We start from the raw sequence: 22,446 nt of genomic DNA on the forward strand, positions 1-22,446 counted from the left end.
GTTAATCATTAATCTCTCTGCTACGCCTGTCTTCCTCCCTTTCCAACTGTCTGGACTTGAGCTATTGCTAGTGAAGTGCAACATTGTATCAACTCAGCAGGTTGGCGTGCTCAGGCGTACCCGCTCCCTCAACATTATCAGTCCTCCCGAGTGGCGCAGCTGCCCGTGGCGCTGCAGCGACAGTGCTTGAGGCGTCACTACAGACCTGGGTTTGATCCCAGGCTGTGTCACAGCTAGCCATGAACCGTGAGGCGCCGCACAATTGACCAAAAGTGTAGCAGGTTTTGAACTCTGTTTTGAACATTTCCACTCCGAGACTGAATGTTTCCACTCTGAGACTGAACGTTTCCACTCTGAGACTGAACGTTTCCACTCTGAGACTGAACATTTCCACTCTGAGACTGAACGTTTCCACTCTGAGACTGAGCGTTTCCACTCTGAGACTGAGCGTTTCCACTCTGAGACTGAGCGTTTCCACTCTGAGACTGAACGTTTCCACTCTGAGACTGAGCGTTTCCACTCTGAGACTGAGCGTTTCCACTCTGAGACTGAGCGTTTCCACTCTGAGACTGAGCGTTTCCACTCTGAGACTGAGCGTTTCCACTCTGAGACTGAACGTTTCCACTCTGAGACTGAACGTTTCCACTCTGAGACTGAACGTTTCCACTCTGAGACTGAACGTTTCCACTCTGAGACTGAGCGTTTCCACTCTGAGACTGAGCGTTTCCACTCCGAGACTGAACATTTCCACTCCGAGACTGAACGTTTCCACTCCGAGACTGAGAACAGTAAATGACTGTAATACAATCCCTTAACAGAAACGAAGGTCACCAAATGACAGGGATTAACGGTACATATACTAGACCTGCTGGTTACGTATGTAATGGGGAATTTATAAAAAAATATATCTAAACAATGAAACAATGAATAATGGAAGAGTTGGTGGGAGACAGTGGGGTACATTCTGGAGAGCTGAGCTGATCTCCAGAATCCACTCATCGTACTCCGTGTCGTAAGCCTTAGGCAGACTGGTATCCAGGCGATGACAGGTTGCTTTTGTTATGCAAATGTTACACCGCCAGCTTTCATAACACACACCAGACGTGAGAGACATTGATAAACCTGACACACATATTACTGATATAATATGGCCCACATACAACTAAAATAATATTGCAAATTATTATAGACAGATTATCATACTGTTCTCCCTCAATCTGTCTCTCACTTTCTCTCTTTCCCTCTCAGGAGTTCCTGTTGAAGATCTTTTGTGTGTTTCGTAACCTGATGAAGCTCAGTGTCTTTCCCCGGGACTGGAACGTGATGAGGCTGCTGACCAGCAAGTATGTTGTCCTGAACACACACACACACACACATTGACACACTTCCATCCCCCTTTTATAGACACACCTCTACCATCCCCATTTATAGACACGCCTCCATCCATCCCCCTTTTATAGACACACCTCCATCCATCCCCCTTTTATAGACACACCTCCACCCACCCCCTTTTATAGACACACCTCCATCCATCCCCCTTTCATAGACACACCTCCATCCATCTCCCTTTTATAGACACACCTCCATCCATCCCCCTTTTATAGACAGACCTCCATCCATCCCCCTTTTATAGACACACCTCCATCCATCCCCCTTTTATAGACACACCTCCATCCATCCCCCTTTTATAGACACACCTCCATCCATCTTCCTTTTATAGACACACCTCCATCCATCCCCCTTTTATAGACAGACCTCCATCCATCCCCCTTTTATAGACACACCTCCATCCATCCCCCTTTTATAGACACACCTCCATCCATCTCCCTTTTATAGACAGACCTCCATCCATCCCCCTTTTATAGACACACCTCCATCCATCCCCCTTTTATAGACACACCTCCATCCATCCCCCTTTTATAGACACACCTCCATCCATCTTCCTTTTATAGACACACCTCTATCCATCCCCCTTTTATAGACACACCTCCATCCATCCCCCTTTTATACACACACCTCCACCCATCCCCCTGTTATAGACACACCTCCACCCGTCCCCCTTTTATAGACACACCTCCATCCATCCCCCTTTTATAGACACACCTCCATCCATCCCCCTTTTATAGACACACCTCTATCCATCCCCCTTTTATAGACACACCTCTATCCATCCCCCTTTTATACACACACCTCCACCCATCCCCCTGTTATAGACACACCTCCATCCGTCCCCCTTTTATAGACACACCTCCATCCATCCCCCTTTTATAGACACACCTCCATCCATCCCCCTTTTATAGACACACCTCCATCCATCCCCCTTTCATAGACACACCTCCATCCATCCCCCTTTTATAGACACACCTCCATCCATCCCCCTTTTATAGACACACCTCTATCCATCCCCCTTTCATAGACACACCTCTATCCATCCCCCTTTCATAGACACACATCCATCCATCCCCCTTTTATAGACACACCTCCATCCATCCCCCTTTCATAGACACACCTCTATCCATCCCCCTTTCATAGACACACCTCCATCCATCCCCCTTTCATAGACACACCTCCATCCATCCCCCTTTCATAGACACACCTCCATCCATCCCCTTTTATAGACACACCTCTATCCATCCCCCTTTCATAGACACACCTCTATCCATCCCCCTTTCATAGACACACCTCCATCCATCCCCCTTTCATAGACACACCTCTATCCATCCCCCTTTCATAGACACACCTCCATCCATCCCCCTTTTATAGACACACCTCCATCCATCCCCCTTTTATAGACACACCTCCATCCATCTCCCTTTTATAGACACACCTCCATCCATCCCCTTTTATAGACACACCTCCATCCGTCCCCCTTTCATAGACACACCTCCATCCATCCCCTTTTTATAGACACACCTCTATCCATCCCCCTTTCATAGACACACCTCCATCCATCCCCCTTTCATAGACACACCTCTATCCATCCCCCTTTCATAGACACACCTCCATCCATCCCCCTTTTATAGACACACCTCCATCCATCCCCCTTTTATAGACACACCTCCATCCATCTTCCTTTTATAGACACACCTCTATCCATCCCCCTTTTATAGACACACCTCCATCCATCCCCCTTTTATACACACACCTCCACCCATCCCCCTGTTATAGACACACCTCCACCCGTCCCCCTTTTATAGACACACCTCCATCCATCCCCCTTTTATAGACACACCTCCATCCATCCCCCTTTTATAGACACACCTCTATCCATCCCCCTTTTATAGACACACCTCTATCCATCCCCCTTTTATACACACACCTCCACCCATCCCCCTGTTATAGACAAACCTCCATCCGTCCCCCTTTTATAGACACACCTCCATCCATCCCCCTTTTATAGACACACCTCCATCCATCCCCCTTTTATAGACACACCTCCATCCATCCCCCTTTTATAGACACACCTCTATCCATCCCCCTTTTATAGACACACCTCTATCCATCCCCCTTTTATACACACACCTCCACCCATCCCCCTGTTATAGACAAACCTCCATCCGTCCCCCTTTTATAGACACACCTCCATCCATCCCCCTTTTATAGACACACCTCCATCCATCCCCCTTTTATAGACACACCTCCATCCATCCCCCTTTCATAGACACACCTCCATCCATCCCCCTTTTATAGACACACCTCCATCCATCCCCCTTTTATAGACACACCTCTATCCATCCCCCTTTCATAGACACACCTCTATCCATCCCCCTTTCATAGACACACATCCATCCATCCCCCTTTTATAGACACACCTCCATCCATCCCCCTTTCATAGACACACCTCTATCCATCCCCCTTTCATAGACACACCTCCATCCATCCCCCTTTCATAGATACACCTCCATCCATCCCCCTTTCATAGACACACCTCCATCCATCCCCTTTTATAGACACACCTCTATCCATCCCCCTTTCATAGACACACCTCTATCCATCCCCCTTTCATAGACACACCTCCATCCATCCCCCTTTCATAGACACACCTCTATCCATCCCCCTTTCATAGACACACCTCCATCCATCCCCCTTTTATAGACACACCTCCATCCATCCCCCTTTTATAGACACACCTCCATCCATCTCCCTTTTATAGACACACCTCCATCCATCCCCTTTTATAGACACACCTCCATCCGTCCCCCTTTCATAGACACACCTCCATCCATCCCCTTTTCATAGACACACCTCCATCCATCCCCCTTTCATAGACACACCTCCATCCATCCCCCTTTCATAGACACACCTCCATCCATCCCCCTTTTATAGACACACCTCCATCCATCCCCCTTTTATAGACACACCTCCATCCATCCCCCTTTTATAGACACACCTCCATCCATCCCCCTTTTATAGACACACCTCCATCCATCCCCCTTTTATAGACACACCTCCATCCATCTCCCTTTTATAGACACACCTCCATCCATCTCTCTTTTATAGACACACCTCCATCCATCCCCCTTTTATAGACAAACCTCTATCCATCCCCCTTTTATAGACACACCTCCATCCATCCCCTTTTCATAGACACACCTCCATCCATCCCCCTTTTATAGACACACCTCCATCCATCCCCCTTTTATAGACACACCTCCATCCATCCCCCTTTTATAGACAAACCTCTATCCATCCCCCTTTTATAGACACACCTCCATCCATCCCCTTTTCATAGACACACCTCCATCCATCCCCCTTTCATAGACACACCTCCATCCATCCCCCTTTCATAGACACACCTCCATCCATCCCCCTTTTATAGACACACCTCCATCCATCCCCCTTTTATAGACACACCTCCATCCATCCCCCTTTTATAGACACACCTCCATCCATCCCCCTTTTATAGACACACCTCCATCCATCCCCCTTTTATAGACACACCTCCATCCATCTCCCTTTTATAGACACACCTCCATCCATCTCTCTTTTATAGACACACCTCCATCCATCCCCCTTTTATAGACAAACCTCTATCCATCCCCCTTTTATAGACACACCTCCATCCATCCCCTTTTCATAGACACACCTCCATCCATCCCCCTTTTATAGACACACCTCCATCCATCCCCCTTTTATAGACACACCTCCATCCATCCCCCTTTTATAGACAAACCTCTATCCATCCCCCTTTTATAGACACACCTCCATCCATCCCCTTTTCATAGACACACCTCCATCCATCCCCCTTTCATAGACACACCTCCATCCATCCCCCTTTCATAGACACACCTCCATCCATCCCCCTTTTATAGACACACCTCCATCCATCCCCCTTTTATAGACACACCTCCATCCATCCCCCTTTTTTATGTTTTTTCTTGAAATGATTCAATTCAAGATGTATGTGTTATGATGTATTGCTGGTCTACATAAAGCATGTGGAACAGAACCTCGTTCTCTCCATCATCAGACAGGATGGAATAAAACATGTTCTTAATCCTGGAAGCTAACTTTAGACTGGTACCCAGGCTATGACTGTAGACTGGTACCCAGGCTATGACTTTAGACTGGTACCCAGGCTATGACTTTAGACTGGTACCCAGGCTATGACTTTAGACTGGTACCCAGGCTGTGACTTTAGACTGGTACCCAGGCTATGACTGTAGACTGGTACCCAGGCTATGACTGTAGACTGGTACCCAGGCTATGACTTTAGACTGGTACCCAGGCTATGACTTTAGACTGGTACCCAGGCTATGACTTTAGACTGGTACCCAGGCTATGACTGTAGACTTGTACCCAGGCTATGACTGTAGACTGGTACCCAGGCTATGACTTTAGACTGGTACACTAGACTGGTACCCAGGCTATGACTTTAGACTGGTACCCAGGCTATGACTTTAGTATTGTTTTATTTCCCCCTCTAGCATCATAGTGACGACAGCCCAGTGTCTGTCCCCGGCTCTGAACAAAAACTTCACCGAAGCCGACTTTGATTTCAAGGTTTGTGATTTTGACAGAGTGACACACACACACACACGCACGCACGCACACACACACACACACACACACACACACACACACACACACAGCACACATACAAACGCAGGTGTGCTCGCACGCACACACCATACAAGCAAGCATGCAAACACGCACACACACACATACACTCACACACACAGCTTGCCTCCAATCAGCTGTGTCTTTACTGCACCCTGCAGCTCAGTACCCAGCAGGTGCTTTTAGAGGTCGGCTCTGTTTCGGATCGATTGTTTAAAAATAAAAAAATCACGGTTTTCAATTATATTTGTAGACATTATGTATGTTGAATGCTGTAACTACACAGACTAAAACAATACAAGTCCCACGATGGTAGTGACTGTCCATTACTGCTCATCACTTATTAGCCATCATTTCTTCACATTACTTTAACAAAATATTTCAGTTGTTGTTGAAATTACATTTGTTTGATTTGATAACTTTATTATTTTATTTACAAGTCATCATCTCATCTCTATACAGCTGCTGTCTGACAGAATCACTATAGTAGCAGTTGTTTAAAAAATCCTGAAAAATAACCGACAGTTTGGTTAATCGCCCAGCTCTCCTCCCCTCCTCTTCTTGCTCCTCCCCTCCTCTCCTTCCATCTGCTCCTCTCCTTTCACCCTCTCCTCTCCCCTTCCCCTGTCTTCCTCATCCTTCTCTCCTCTCCTCCCCCTCTACTCTCCTCCTCATCTATCCTCTCCTCCCCCTCTACTCTCCTCCTCATCTCTCCTCTCCTCCCCCTCCTCTCCTCCCCCTCTCCTGTCCTCCTCATCCTTCTCTCCTCTCCTCCCCTCTACTCTCCTCCTCATCTCTCCTCTCCCCCTCTTCTCTCCTCCTCATCTCTCCTCTCCCCCTCTTCTCTCCTCCCCCTCTCCTCTCCTCCCCCTCTCCTGTCCTCCTCATCCTTCTCTCCTCTCCTCCCCCTCTACCCTCCTCCTCATCCTTCTCTCCTCTCCTCTCCTCCCCCTCTACCCTCGTCCTCATCTCTTCTCTCCTCTCCCTCTACCCTCCCTTGTAAAGGGTAAATTACATGATTAATGAATAAAGGTTGTTGCAGATTGAGAAAAGATCTACTCCCTAGTGTGGAAATAGTAAAGAAGGAATGCCTTGCTTGACTCAGGACGTCTACTAAACATGATTTCCATTTTTATTTAAAGGGATGTTAAGTGGATTGAACCAGCTGGTAAATAAATGATAGAATGTCGTAGTTTGTAGATTACAGATCTGAATTTGATTCGGTAATGGATGGATGGTAGAGTAGAAATGACATACCTCATAAAAACATAAACATTGTAAGTGAAAAGATTATTAAAATGTTGTGTGAATATAATACTTTTTTCAAATTTGACCTACAAATTGATGAACATTTTACATGTTTTGGTTCTTATTTAACTTGAACTTTTAATGCTAATATATATATGGTCTGTGTGTGTGTCTCTGTCTAGGTGTGGAACTCATACTTCAGTCTGGCTGTTCTCTACATCAACCAGCCCAGCCTACAATTAGAGAACACCACACCAGCCAAGAGGAAGAATGTGTTGGACAAGTAAGACGACTCACAGAGTTGCTGCTCACTCACTAACATCATTTACTATTTTTGTCTGTACACAGCAGCTACAATGTTTGCTGAAAAGGAGCTACCTACAGTGTTTGTAAAGGAGGATGAACTTTAAGTCACTGACTCAAGATCTGTCTTGAAGGACCACTTTGTGGCTCTCAGGTAGCCCAAGGTTCAGGTTGCCCAGGGTTCAGGTTGTCCAGGGTACAGGTAGCCCAGGGTTCAGGTTGCCCAGGGTACAGGTAGCCCAGGGTTCAGGTAGCCCAGGGTACAGGTAGCCCAGGGTTCAGGTTGCCCAGGGTACAGGTAGCCCAGGGTACAGGTAGCCCAGGGTACAGGTAGCCCAGGGTACAGGTAGCCCAGGGTTCAGGTAGCCCAGGGTTCAGGTTGCCCAGGGTTCAGGTTGCCCAGGGTACAGGTAGCCCAGGGTTCAGGTAGCCCAGGGTACAGGTAGCCCAGGGTTCAGGTAGCCCAGGGTACAAGTAGCCCAGGGTTCAGGTAGCCCAGGGTTCAGGTAGCCCAGGGTACAGGTAGCCCAGGGTTCAGGTAGCCCAGGGTACAGGTTGCCCAGGGTACAGGTTGCCCAGGGTACAGGTTGCCCAGGGTACAGGTTGCCCAGGGTACAGGTAGCCCAGGGTTCAGGTTGCCCAAAGTTCTGGATTTTATTAATATAATATAGATTATGTGAGACAATGATCATCACATCAGTTGAATCCCTTCGTTCAGACTAACACCATTTACATGAATCTGTCAACCATGATGAGCAAGACTCATTTTCTCTGAAAGATGTTTAATTTGACAGTGATGTTGAGAGTGTGAGAGTGATAGCAGGTGTATCAGACAAGACTTAGTGACCTACTTTCAGAAGCCATCAAAAGGTCTTTCCTTAATACCCAAGGATGTGTTAGCTCTCTGTCCGTGCCGGTTCACACACTCCCTCTCTCCCTCTCTCCCTCTCTCCCTCTCTCTCTGTCTCTCTGTCTCACTCTCTGTCTCTCTCTCTCTCTCTCTCTCTCTATTTGTCTTTCTCTCTCCTTCCCTCTCTCTCTCTCTCTTTTTTTTGTAGGGTTTGCTTAATTTTTCATAAGGAAATTACAAACTACAGAAGCCTTTTTTAACCTCAAATACACTACAAGTTTAAAATGACCTGATCAAATTAAGATCCTACATCTATATGGAGCTGTTTCCCATAGAGACACCAGAGTTACCTCCCAAATGGCACCCTATCGCCTTTATAGTGCGCTACTTTTGACCAAGGCCCATTTGGTCGTAGTGCACTAAAGAAGGAATAGGGTGCCATTTTGGAAGCAACACAGAACACCAGCTATCGGTTTTTCAACACTGTTGAGCTGTGCTGCGTGTAGAGTTTGGATCAACACTGGCCTTGCGTGCACCAGTCTGTAGGCTAGCCTGCCCGATGCCGGTCTGTGTGCAAAGCTTTCATAACACATTAGCTAGATAAGACGACTTGTGTGTGTGTGTGTGTGTGTGTGTGTGTGTGTGTGTGTGTGTGTGTGTGTGCGTGTGTGTGTGTGTGTGTGTATTTTAAATGTGTTGGTCATGGCAGGGGGTCTCTCTATTTGCTGAGCCCATCCCAGGCAATAATCCCAACATGCTAAATCTAGGATTATCTTCTCCCATTTAGCCAGGGTTTAGTTTATTTCTGCACGCAGCACATCTCACTCTCTTTCTGTCTAATTGTCTTTCTCGCTTAACTTACTTCATTTTTTCCTTTCTTTCCTTCTTTCTTGTGTTATTCCTTCCTGTTTCTCACGTTGCCTTGTTCACTTCCTGTTTCTCACACACGTTATTTTAGAAGAGAGCGCTGTATGAGGCTTAAGGTTCACTCCCCTCACGCTTGAAGCACACACTATGTAGACTTCTGTAATTCTGTGTGATCATCGTGGAATGATGCTCTTCAATCTCAGTACATTTCCTCATCTGTTAACTGTAGGAATACCAATATCCTATATATAGAATATCCAATACATGTCCACTGTGCCACAGCCAGAGATCTCTGTCTATAACTCTATACCTGTTGTTTTGTTGCTAGGTATGGTGACATGAGGGTGATGATGGCCTACGAGCTCTTCAGCATGTGGCAGAACCTTGGTGAGTACCCAGCATCATTCAGCCTATATTTTTTGGGTAGGGGGGGGGTACCCACCATCATTCAGAACCTTAGTGACATTTATATTCACTAAAACAGGAAAGGGCCTTCCCCAAAGTCGGAAGCACAAAATAAAATTTGATTTGAGATTCGTCTAGAATGTCATTGTATGCTGTAGCGGTAAGAATTCCCTTCACTAGAACTAAGGGGCCTAGGTAAGGTATGAAAAACAGCCCCAGACCATTAATCCTCATCCACCAAACTTTAAAGTTGCGACTATGCGTTCAGGCAGGTAGCGTTCTCCTGGCATCCGCCAAACCCAGATTTGTCCGTCGGACTGCAAGATGGTGAAGCGTGATTCATCGCTCCAGAAAACCTGTGTCCACTGCTCCAGTCCAATGGCGGCGAGCTTTACACCACTCCAGCCGACGCTTGGGATTGTGCATGGTGAACTGAGGCTTGTGTGCGGCTGCTCGGCCATGGAAACACATTTCAAGAAGCCCCAGACGAACAGTTATTGTGCTGATGTTGCTTCCAGAGGCAGTTTGGAACTCGGTAGTGAGTGTTGCAACTGAGGACAGACGATTTTTACGCACTACGCCCTTCAGCAGTCGGATGTCCATTTCTGTGAGCTTGTGTGGCCTGCCACTTTGTGGCTGAGCCGGTGTTGCTCCTAGACATTTCCACTTCACAATAACAGCACTTACAGTTGACCGGGGCAGCTCTAGTAGGGCAGAAATTTGACAAACTGACTTGTTGGACAGGTGACATCCTATGACGGTGCCACGTTGAAAGTCACTGAGCTCTTCAGTATGAGCCATTCTACTACCAATGTTTGTCTATGGAGATTGCATGGCTGTGCGCTCGATTCTATACACCTGTCAGCAACGGGTGTGGCTGAAATAGCAGAATCCACATACTTTTGTATATTTTGTGTATCTCTCAAACACACACTTCATTTCAGTTGAGCAGACAAATGTTTTAGCAATACTGACCTCTAATGGTGATCGGAAGTATTGCAACACAAACATAATTTAAATAGCGTAGAACACATAACTGCTTACCTATTATCTTACCATGCTTTCCTGTCACACACACAGCATTCTAGTCAAACCGCAAATAGACACCTTGGATTGGATTGATGTACAGTCTGACTCCTCTTCCTGTCCTCTCCAGGTGAGAACAAGATCCACTTCATCCCAGGTATGATAGGTCCCTTCCTGGGTGTGACCCTGGTGCCTCAGGGGGAGGTCAGGAACATCATGATCCCTATCTTCCACGACATGATGGACTGGGAGCAGAGGAAGAACGGGAACTTCAAACAGGTCAGAGTTCATACCTTATATTTCTTCAGGTCAGAGTTCATACCTTATATTTCTTCAGGTCAGGGTTCATACCTTATATTTCTTCAGGTCAGAGTTCATACCTTATATTTCTTCAGGTCAGAGTTCATACCTTATATTTCTTCAGGTCAGAGTTCATACCTTATATTTCATCAGGTCAGAGTTCATACCTTATATTTCTTCAGGTCAGGGTTCATACCTTATATTTCATCAGGTCAGAGTTCATACCTTATATTTCATGAGGTCAGGGTTGCCGTTATTTTATTTCACAAAACAATATCTTTCTCTACTCAAGATCTGCAGCAGAAATGTTCCCTCGGAGACGGTGTATCGTGTTGACAACCCACAGATACACCTGTAGAAGAACACTGGTTTACGTCTTGTTGTAACGTCACCTGAATTGACTTGTGTTCAGGTGGAGGCAGAGCTGATTGACAAGCTAGACAGTCTGGTGTCTGAGGGGAAAGGAGATGAGAACTACCGCGAGCTCTTCAGCCTGCTGTGAGTTAAGAACACACACATATTCAAACACACACACCTACACACACGCACGCACGCACTCACACACGCACGCACACACGCACGCACGCACACACACACCTACACACACACACACACACACACACACACCCACTCTTATAATAACCATTTCTTTACCTGCTACCTTTATAACGTTGTGTTGGCTCCAACCTGTTGGTTTCTACCTGCTACCTTTATAACGTTGTGTTGGCTCCAACCTGTTGGTTTCTACCTGCTACCTTTATAACGTTGTGTTGGCTCCAACCTGTTGGTTTCTACCTGCTACCTTTATAACGTTGTGTTGGCTCCAACCTGTTGGTTTCTACCTGCTACCTTTATAACGTTGTGTTGGCTCTAACCTGTTGGTTTCTACCTGCTACCTTTATAACGTTGTGTTGGCTCTAACCTGTTGGTTTCTACCTGCTACCTTTATAACGTTGTGTTGGCTCCAACCTGTTGGTTTCTACCTGCTACCTTTATAACGTTGTGTTGGCTCCAACCTGTTGGTTTCTACCTGCTACCTTTATAACGTTGTGTTGGCTCTAACCTGTTGGTTTCTACCTGCTACCTTTATAACGTTGCGTTGGCTCTAACCTGTTGGTTTCTACCTGCTACCTTTATAACGTTGTGTTGGCTCTAACCTGTTGGTTTCTACCTGCTACCTTTATAACGTTGTGTTGGCTCCAACCTGTTGGTTTCTACCTGCTACCTTTATAACGTTGTGTTGGCTCCAACCTGTTGGTTTCTACCTGCTACCTTTATAACGTTGTGTTGGCTCCAACCTGTTGGTTTCTACCTGCTACCTTTATAACGTTGTGTTGGCTCCAACCTGTTGGTTTCTACCTGCTACCTTTATAACGTTGTGTTGGCTCCAACCTGTTGGTTTCTACCTGCTACCTTTATAACGTTGTGTTGCCTCTAACCTGTTGGTTTCTACCTGCTACCTTTATAACGTTGTGTTGCCTCTAACCTGTTGGTTTCTACCTGCTACCTTTATAACGTTGCGTTGGCTCTAACCTGTTGGTTTCTACCTGCTACCTTTATAACGTTGTGTTGCCTCTAACCTGTTGGTTTCTACCTGCTACCTTTATAACGTTGTGTTGGCTCCAACCTGTTGGTTTCTACCTGCTACCTTTATAACGTTGTGTTGGCTCCAACCTGTTGGTTTCTACCTGCTACCTTTATAACGTTGTGTTGGCTCTAAGCTGTTGGTTTCTACCTGCTACCTTTATAACGTTGTGTTGCCTCTAACCTGTTGGTTTCTACCTGCTACCTTTATAACGTTGTGTTGCCTCTAACCTGTTGGTTTCTACCTGCTACCTTTATAACGTTGTGTTGGCTCTAACCTGTTGGTTTCTACCTGCTACCTTTATAACGTTGTGTTGGCTCCAACCTGTTGGTTTCTACCTGCTACCTTTATAACGTTGTGTTGGCTCCAACCTGTTGGTTTCTACCTGCTACCTTTATAACGTTGTGTTGGCTCCAACCTGTTGGTTTCTACCTGCTACCTTTATAATAACCATGTCTTTACCCCCTACCTTTTTATAACACTATAACGCTTGCCTCTTTCTGCTGCGTGTGGGATTAGAACCCAGCTCTTTGGGCCTTACCCCAGGTAAGATAACCCACCTCTAACAGTCTACTGCCCCTAACTCCTCTCTACATGCTCTCAAATTACGTACTGCTGTGTGTACATGACATTCATCACTCAAACTTCACCTTGGTGTATTGATTGATATATCATCTGTGTGCCGACACTTGACGTTGTCTATAGGTTAATTTCCTCAAACCGAGCCGTGGTGTATTGATTAAGGCATATATGTTTGTTTCTCTCTTTTGTTTTCACAGCCTGCTGGAGAAAATCGAGCAGGAGACTTGGAGGGAGACGGGAATCTCCTTCGTCACCTCTGTCACGCGGCTGATGGAACGTCTGTTGGACTACAGGTAGTACAGGACAGGTCCTTGTTATTGTAACACCAGCACGTCTGCTAAGAGACGGTAGAGTTCAGCATATGAGAGCAGGAGGCTCTCCACACGGTAAATCAATCCCTGATGTGGTCTTCTGTCTGTTTAGGGACTGCATGAAAGGAGACGAGACAGAGAACAAGAAGATTGGCTGTACTGTCAACCTGTTGGTAAGACACCGTAGACTCTGGCTGTACTGTCAACCTGTTGGTAAGACACCGTAGACTCTGGCTGTACTGTCAACCTGTTGGTAAGACACCGTAGACTCTGGCTGTACTGTCAACCTGTTGGTAAGACACCGTAGACTCTGGCTGTACTGTCAACCTGTTGGTAAGACACTGTAGACTCTGCCTGTACTGTCAACCTGTTGATAAGACACTGTAGACTCTGGCTGTACTGTCAACCTGTTGATAAGATACTATAGACTCTGTCTGTACTGTCAACCTGTTGATAAGATACTATAGACTCTGGCTGTACTGTCAACCTGTTGGTAAGACACCGTAGACTCTGGCTGTACTGTCAACCTGTTGGTAAGACACTGTAGACTCTGGCTGTACTGTCAACCTGTTGATAAGACACTGTAGACTCTGGCTGTACTGTCAACCTGTTGATAAGATACTATAGACTCTGTCTGTACTGTCAACCTGTTGATAAGATACTATAGACTCTGGCTGTACTGTCAACCTGTTGATAAGACACTGTAGACTCTGGATGTACTGTCAACCTGTTGGTAAGACACTGTAGACTCTGGCTGTACTGTCAACCTGTTGGTAAGACACTGTAGACTCCGACTACAGGTACCTCATCTGCACCAACTATTACAACATAACTGTCACTGTGTCAGGCTGAGAAAGTGGAACAGAAATAGCGAGAGGCACTGCAGGATTTGTCTTGTTTTTCTTATTTTGTGTCTGTTTGTTCCCTAGAACTTCTACAAGTCAGAGATCAACAAGGAGGAGATGTACATCCGCTACATCCACAAGCTGTGTGGCATGCACCTCCAGGCTGAGAACTACACAGGTAATACAACATCCACAAGCTGTGTGGCATGCACCTCCAGGCTGAGAACTACACAGGTAATACAACATCCACAAGCTGTGTGGCATGCACCTCCAGGCTGAGAACTACACAGGTAATACAACATCCACAAGCTGTGTGGCATGCACCTCCAGGCTGAGAACTACACAGGTAATACAACATCCACAAGCTGTGTGGCATGCACCTCCAGGCTGACAACTACACAGGTAATACAACATCCACAAGTTGTGTGGCATGCACCTCCAGGCTGACAACTACACAGGTAATACAACATCCACAAGCTGTGTGGCATGCACCTCCAGGCTGAGAACTACACAGGTAATACAACATCCACAAGCTGTGTGGCATGCACCTCCAGGCTGAGAACTACACAGGTAATACAACATCCACAAGCTGTGTGGCATGCACCTCCAGGCTGAGAACTACACAGGTAATACAACATCCACAAGCTGTGTGGCATGCACCTCCAGGCTGAGAACTACACAGGTAATACAACATCCACAAGCTGTGTGGCATGCACCTCCAGGCTGAGAACTACACAAGTAATACAACATCCACAAGCTGTGTGGCATGCACCTCCAGGCTGAGAACTACACAGGTAATACAACATCCACAAGCTGTGTGGCATGCACCTCCAGGCTGAGAACTACACAGGTAATACAACATCCACAAGCTGTGTGGCATGCACCTCCAGGCTGAGAACTACACAAGTAATACAACATCCACAAGCTGTGTGGCATGCACCTCCAGGCTGACAACTACACAGGTTAGATACTCGCACACAAACCTATTCCCTCACAAAGGGAACGAGCGTGCTAGCTATTACCTGTGGAATAACCTTTACTTTTAACATTGCTGTGCTTTACTGCTACAGATGTAGGATCTTAATTTGATCACTATTTTGTTGCTGAGAATTTTCCTACACAACAGAAAATGTAACTTGTAGTTTATTTGAGGTTTAAAAATACTTTTAAAGTTGGTAATTTTCATTTTGAAATGTCAGACTTGATTTGCCCTAATGAAAAACGTATCAACCCTTACAAAAATGTCCATTAATTATAATCCACATAATAATTACTTTCCTGCTGTAGCAAACTGGCTCAAATTAAGATCCTAAATCTGCATAGGTACACTCAATATGGTCGCCGGAATGTCCCTTCTAGTGACTCTCTTTCTATAATTCTAGAGAGGCTGATTTCACCCTGCTGTTGAACTGGGTTTGGTCCCTAGAACTGCACTATCAATCTGAGGGTTTTCCTCCACTACCCAGCTATGTGTTGTTCACTATGATGTATATACACTATATGTCTGTACGTTACTCTACAGAGGCTGCGTTCACACTGCTGTTGTACTGGGAGCTGCTGCATTGGGAGGAGAGGCCTCTGAGGGAGTTCCTCCACTACCCAGCCCAGAGCGAGTGGCATCGCAAAGAGGGCCTCTGTCGTAAGGTCATCAACTACTTCAACAAGGGCAAGGTAGGTGGAAGAACACAATGGAACACTAAAGTGTCATCAATCGTTTACTCTCATAATCAATCAATCAATCAACCCATTAACTCATGAACCAACAGCTATAGCAGTATTTGTCCGTATTGAAAACAAACTAATTACTGATACATTTTCACATCCGGAACTGTGTTTCTTCAGTGCTGGGAGTATGGGATACCGCTGTGCAGAGAGCTGGCTTACCAGTATGAGACCCTGTACGACTACCAAAGCCTCAGCTGGATAAGGGTAATTAGATGTAGTACATGACTGATGTTTGTGAACTTTCATGACCCAGATTTTCATCAAATGTCAACGGAAGATTTGCGCAGAAATGTAGGATTCAGCCTTTTGTTTTGTCTGAATATTTAGGATTCAGCCTTTTGTTTTGTCTGAATATTTAGGATTCAGTCTTTTGTTTTGTCTGAATATTTAGGATTCAGTCTTTTGTTTTGTCTGAATATTTAGGATTCAGCCTTTTGTTTTGTCCGAATATTTAGGATTCAGTCTTTTGTTTTGTCCGAATATTTAGGATTCAGTCTTTTGTTTTGTCAGAAAATGGAGGCAGCGTACTATGACAACATCATGGAGCAGCAACGTCTAGAACCTGAGTTCTTCAGGGTGGGCTTCTACGGACGCAAGTTCCCCTTCTTCCTAAGAGTGAGTCAAATCCATGCTCCCAAATCACACCCTTTATAGTGCACTCCTTATTTAGGGCACATCCCAAATTACACCCTATTCCCTATGTTGTGCACTACTCCTGTTCTGACCAGAGTAAGTCAATTCTACTGCATAGGTAAGATCCCAAATGAAACTCTATACCCTACCCTAGATAGTGCACTATTTCTGCCCAGAACCACATAAGGAATAGTGTAATTTGAGATACAATCGATGACCTTATAATTTGCCACTGAATGTCATTGCTTGAGATAAGTCATATTCTGTTCTATATTGAGACTCATATTGTACAGAGTGAATATTATTCTGTTCAGAATATTCTAGTTCTTTATTGAGACTCACATTATTCTATTCAGAATATTCTAGTTCTTTATTGAGACTCAGATTGTACAGAGCGAATATTATTCTGTTCAGAATATTCTAGTTTTTACTCATCCCAGGATGTGTCCCCTAACAGAACAAGGAGTTTGTCTGTCGTGGTCATGACTACGAACGTTTAGAAGCCTTCCAGCAAAGGATGCTGGGAGAATTCCCACAAGCCATTGCCATGCAACACCCTAACCAACCAGACGAGGCCATTTTACAGTGTGACGCCCAGTGTATCCTTCTACAATAAAGTTGGAAACCGGAGCTTTAGTATGTATGTGTGTGTGTGTCTGTGTGCTTTTGTATGTGCATAATGTGTATGTGAACATGTCCCTATGCCTTCCCCAAAAAACCTTCCTTCCACCCAAACTGTGTTCCTTGACACGCCACCCCTCAGACCTCCAGATCTACGCCGTTTCGGCGGTACCGGAGAACGTCAACGTTCTCCAGATGGACCGGGTTCCAGACCGCATCAAGAGCTTCTACCGAGTCAACAACGTGCGTCGTTTTCGCTACGACCGGCCCTTCCACAAAGGATCCAAAGACCGAGAGAACGAGTTCAAGAGCTTGTGGATCGAGAGGACTACGCTGATCCTCACACATCCTCTCCCTGGTATCTCCCGCTGGTTTGAGGTGGAGAAGAGAGAGCTGGTGAGTAACCATCGTTTCCCAAAGTCGTCATCAACCTTGTGATTATTTGAATCCGACGTGTAGTGGGCAAAATGTGCCCCCCTTGGCGTCCACAGGATCGAGTTTGGGAAACGCAGCTATACAGTAATGACGATATTAGTGCCACTGTGTTACCGATGCCCTGCTTTTGTACAGCAGATGAAAATAAGTACTAAAAATCTGTCACATGCTGTAATGAGGATGTGTAGCATAACGTAGTGTAGCATAACATAACATACTATGGCTTGCGAAAGTATTCACCCCCTTGGCATTTTTCCTATTTTGTTGCCTTAGAACCTGGAATTAAAATAAAAACGTTTGGGGGGGTTGTATCATTTGATTTACACAACATGCCTACTACTTTGAAGATGCAAAATATTTTTTGTGAAACAAATAAGACAAAAAAAACAGAACTTGAGCTTGCATAATTATTCACGCCCCCCCCAAAGTCAATACTTTGTTGCACCACCAAGTCTCTTGGGGGTATGTCTCTATAAGCCTGGCACGTCAAGCCACTGGGATTTTTGCCCATTCTTCAAGGCAAAACTGCTTCAGCTCCTTCAAGTTGGATGGGTTCCGCTGGTGTACTGCAATCTTTAAGTCATACCACAGATTCTCAATTGGATTGAGGTCTGAGCTTTGACTAGGCCATTCCAAGATGTTTAAATGTTTCCCCTTAAACCACTGGTGTGTTGTTTTAGCAGTATGCTTAGGGTCATTATCCTACTGGAAGGTGAACCTCTGTCCCAGTCTCAAATCTCTGGAAGACTGAAACAGGTTTTCCCTCAAGAATTTCCCTGTATTTAGCGCCATCCATCATTCCTTCAATTCTGACCAGTTTCCAAGTCCCTACCGATGAAAAACATCTCCACAACATGATGCTGCCACCACCATGCTTTACTGTGGGGATGAGGCTCTCGGGGTGATGAGAGCTGTTTGGTTTGCCCCAGACATAGTGTTTTCCTTGATGGCCAAAAATATTCATTTTAGTCTCATCTGACCAGAGTACCTTCTTCTATATATGTTTGGGGAGTCTCCCACATGCCTTTTTGGCAAAACACTAAACATGTTTGCTTATAGAAAAAAATAAGCAATGGTAATACTTCCGTAAAGCCCAGCTCTGTGGAGTGAACGGCTTAAAGTGATCCTATGGACAGATACTCCAATCTCTGCTGTGGAGCTTTGCAGCTCCTTCAGGGTTATCTTTGGTCTCTTTGTTGCCTCTCTGATTAATGCCCTCCTTGCCTGATCCCTGAGTTTTGGTCGGCAGCCCTCTCTTGGCAGGTTTGTTGCGGTGCCATATTCTTTCAATTTTTTAATAATGGATTTAATGGTGCTCCGTGGGATGTTCAAAGTTTCAGATATTTTTTTATAACCCTGATCTGTTCTCCTTGGTCTTCATGGTGCCCCTTGCTTAGTGGTGTTGCAGACTCTGGGGCCTTTCAGAACAGGTGTATATATATATATATATATATATATACTGAGATCATGTGACAGATCATGTGACACTTAGATTGCACACATGTGGACTTTATTTAACTAATTGTGTGACTTCTGAAGGTAATTGGTTGCACCAGATCTTATTTAGGGGCTTCATAGCAAAGGGGGTGAATACAAATACACTTACCACTTTTCCGTTTTTCATTTTTTATAATTTATTTAAACAAGTTTTTTTTTTTCATTTCACTTGACCAATTTGGACTATTTTGTATATGTCCACTACATGAAATCCAAATAAAAATCCATTTAAATTACAGGTTGTAATGCAACAAAATAGGAAAAACATCAAGGGGGATGAATACTTTTGCAAGGCACTGTAACGTAGCATAGCGTAACATAACGTAGCATAGTGTAATGTAATGTTGCATAGCGTAGCATAGTGTAATGTAATGTTGCATAACGTAGCGTAGCATTGCATTGCATGGCATAGCATAGCGTAACATAACCTAGTATAGTGTAATGTAGTGTTGCATAGCATAGTGTAATGTAATGTTGCATAACGTAGCATAGCATTGCGTAGCGTAGTGTTGCGTAACGTAACATAACATAGCATACTGTAACGTATCATAACATAATATCACGTGGCATTGTGTAGAATAACGTAGGATAACGTAATGTAACATGAAAGTAAATGGCCTATTATACTCTTATTCTTCTTGGGTTTTTTTTCTTATTGAACCTCAATCTTCCAGGGCTGTTATATTTTGGTGGCGGCAGCACTACCACTAGACCAAGTCTAAAAATACACTGTTACAGTTCTTCTATGATGTTTTTACCAGATTGAGGTGAGTCCTCTGGAGAATGCCATCTACGTGGTGGAGAACAAGAACCATGAGCTACGGACCCTGATCAGCCAGTACCAACACAAGCAGCTCCATGGCAACATCAACCTGCTCTCCATGTGTCTCAATGGGGTCATTGACGCTGCCGTCAACGGGGGCATCGCTAGATACCAGGAGGTAATGATACCATGGCTGAATTAATTCTCTCATACTTTTTCATTTTTCATTCATTTCACAAGCTGTTCAGCATGATATTGCAGTAGGTTGCACTCTTTCCTTCATTTTTTTTTTTTTAAGTAAAATGTTTATCCTATCAAGAGTTGTACTTCCATCTCCGGAAATGTTCATGTACGTTTTTGCTTGCCTTCTACTCTGGTTGGTTGTCGATTCGCTGGCTGTCTCATCACTTCCTGTTTTGGGTCTTGTCTCTCCCCCAGGCCTTCTTTGATAAGGAGTACATCGGCAGTCACGCAGAGGACACGGAGAAGATCACTTCTCTCAAAGACCTCATGCAGGAACAGGTGAGAGAAACACCTAGAACAAGAGACTGGAGTTGTCGCTGGTCCGGTATGGCAGCATTACCAACTGCCTTATCTAATGTGGTCTCTTTGTGTGAACAGTGAATGCACAACATTATATTCTAGTCTGTTGTGGTTGAGTTAAAGCAATTCGGTAAAAGTGCTGTATCTAAATATGTTTTGAAGTCAAGTAATTTGTTGAAACCTGGCAGGCAATAAACCAAGTTTGTCTGTTCAAATATCTGCTGTTGTAGGTTCACATCCTGGGGGCGGGGCTTGCGGTCCATGACAAGCTGGTGCACCCTGAAATGCGTCCCCTGCACAAGAAGCTGATAGATCAGTTCCAAATGATGAGGAGCAGTCTCTATGTAAGTGGCTTTCTTATTAAAGGGGTATTGTGAGATTTTGACAAATAAGCCCCTTTTTCTTTTCCTTTTTTTGCACCTAACTACTCATGGATACCGTTGTTATGGTCTGTGTGCAGTTTTGAAGGCAGTTTTAACTGATTGTGCTTCCAACTTCCTTCAAACTGCACACAAGAGACATACAACATGGTATACATGAGTTCATCTGACCCTGGGTAAGTAGAGAAGAAATAAAGGGCTTTCATTTCCAGAATCTCACACTATCTCTTTAAGATGTCTTCTTTGTGACTTATCCCGACTAGTGTCGGGTGAAGTTGTTTCTAAAAGTCATTTAGGCAGGTATTCCTTCAGGCTGATTCCTAAGTGGGCTAACACTGTCTTGTGACATGCAGGAGAGCCGGTTCAAACCCAGTCAGTCACATATTTAATGCGGAAAAGCTATCCTTAGAAAAGCTATGAGAAAGGCTATTGAACTATATTCTTATTCGGGCCAAATTATGTTTTTGTTGTCACACTCAGTCACTTCTTCTAACGTGTTATGCACATCCTGTGAGCGTCATAGAGGGGAACAGATGATGTTCCAGAGAGCTTTCAGAATGGCGTCATTATACCTTAAAGCCTAAACGGTTAAAATGCAAGATCCAAATTCATTGGAAGAAAATCAATTAAACATGCCACAGGTAGCCTAGTAGTTGGGCCAGTAACCGGAAGATTGCTGGATCGTATCCTAGAGCTGACAATGTAAAAATGTGTCGTTAAGGCAGTTAACCCACTGTTCCCCTGAACAAGGCAGTTAACCCACTGTTCCCCTGAACAAGGCAGTTAACCCACTGTTCCCCTGAACAAGGCAGTTAACCCACTGTTCCCCTGAGCAAGGCAGTTAACCCACTGTTCCCCTGAACAAGGCAGTTAACCCACTGTTCCCCTGAGCAAGGCAGTTAACCCACTGTTCCCCTGTTCAAGGCAGTTAACCCACTGTTCCCCTGAGCAAGGCAGTTAACCCACTGTTCCCCTGAGCAAGGCAGTTAACCCACTGTTCCCCTGAGCAAGGCAGTTAACCCACTGTTCCCCTGGGCAAGGCAGTTAACCCATTGTTCCCCTGAGCAAGGCAGTTAACCCACTGTTCCCCTGAACAAGATAGTTAACCCACTGTTCCCCTGAGCAAGGCAGTTAACCCACTGTTCCCCTGAGCAAGGCAATTAATCCACTGTTCCCCTGAGCAAGGCAGTTAACCCACTGTTCCCCTGAACAAGGTAGTTAACCCACTGTTCCCCGGACGCTGAAGATGTTGATTAAGGCAGCCCCCCGCACCTTCCGGAGTCAGAGGGATTGGGTTAAATGCGGAAAACACATTTCAGTTGAATACATTCAGTTGGACAACTGACTAGGTCTCCCACATTGGCTTCAGACACTGACAGAAACCTGTTTAACACAGTCTGTTTTATTCTAGATGTTCTCTTCTTCCTCACCTGGCTGGCAAAGTACCAGGATGTTGTTTCTGGTTTT

The 22,446-nt window shown here is 45.1% G+C and overlaps 1 protein-coding gene across 28 annotated transcripts in view; it reads left to right on the top strand.

Annotated features, from left to right (window-relative positions):
- dock3 (dedicator of cytokinesis 3) overlaps positions 1-22,446 on the top strand; it is a 398,499-nt gene that overhangs the window by 358,335 nt on the left and 17,718 nt on the right. For 17 of the 28 annotated variants that reach the window (XM_090242011.1, XM_036984230.2, XM_090242005.1 and 14 more), the window contains 18 exons: positions 1,249-1,343; positions 5,928-6,003; positions 7,491-7,591; positions 9,657-9,715; positions 10,890-11,038; positions 11,472-11,557; positions 13,164-13,190; positions 13,424-13,519; positions 13,650-13,710; positions 14,467-14,560; positions 15,905-16,053; positions 16,225-16,311; positions 16,618-16,722; positions 17,198-17,339; positions 17,504-17,757; positions 20,055-20,234; positions 20,495-20,578; positions 20,830-20,943. In XM_090242011.1, the coding sequence (XP_090098137.1) occupies positions 1,249-1,343; positions 5,928-6,003; positions 7,491-7,591; positions 9,657-9,715; positions 10,890-11,038; positions 11,472-11,557; positions 13,164-13,190; positions 13,424-13,519; positions 13,650-13,710; positions 14,467-14,560; positions 15,905-16,053; positions 16,225-16,311; positions 16,618-16,722; positions 17,198-17,339; positions 17,504-17,757; positions 20,055-20,234; positions 20,495-20,578; positions 20,830-20,943 (1,959 nt within the window). The remainder of the gene's footprint in view (positions 1-1,248; positions 1,344-5,927; positions 6,004-7,490; positions 7,592-9,656; positions 9,716-10,889; positions 11,039-11,471; positions 11,558-13,163; positions 13,191-13,423; positions 13,520-13,649; positions 13,711-14,466; positions 14,561-15,904; positions 16,054-16,224; positions 16,312-16,617; positions 16,723-17,197; positions 17,340-17,503; positions 17,758-20,054; positions 20,235-20,494; positions 20,579-20,829; positions 20,944-22,446) is intronic. The other 11 variants (XM_090242016.1, XM_090242030.1, XM_090242008.1 and 8 more) reach the window with 1 other exon arrangement.

Source organism: Oncorhynchus mykiss, chromosome 7, assembly GCF_057628025.1.
Source record: "Oncorhynchus mykiss isolate SJ-2025 chromosome 7, ASM5762802v1, whole genome shotgun sequence".
Classification (NCBI taxonomy): domain Eukaryota; kingdom Metazoa; phylum Chordata; class Actinopteri; order Salmoniformes; family Salmonidae; genus Oncorhynchus; species Oncorhynchus mykiss.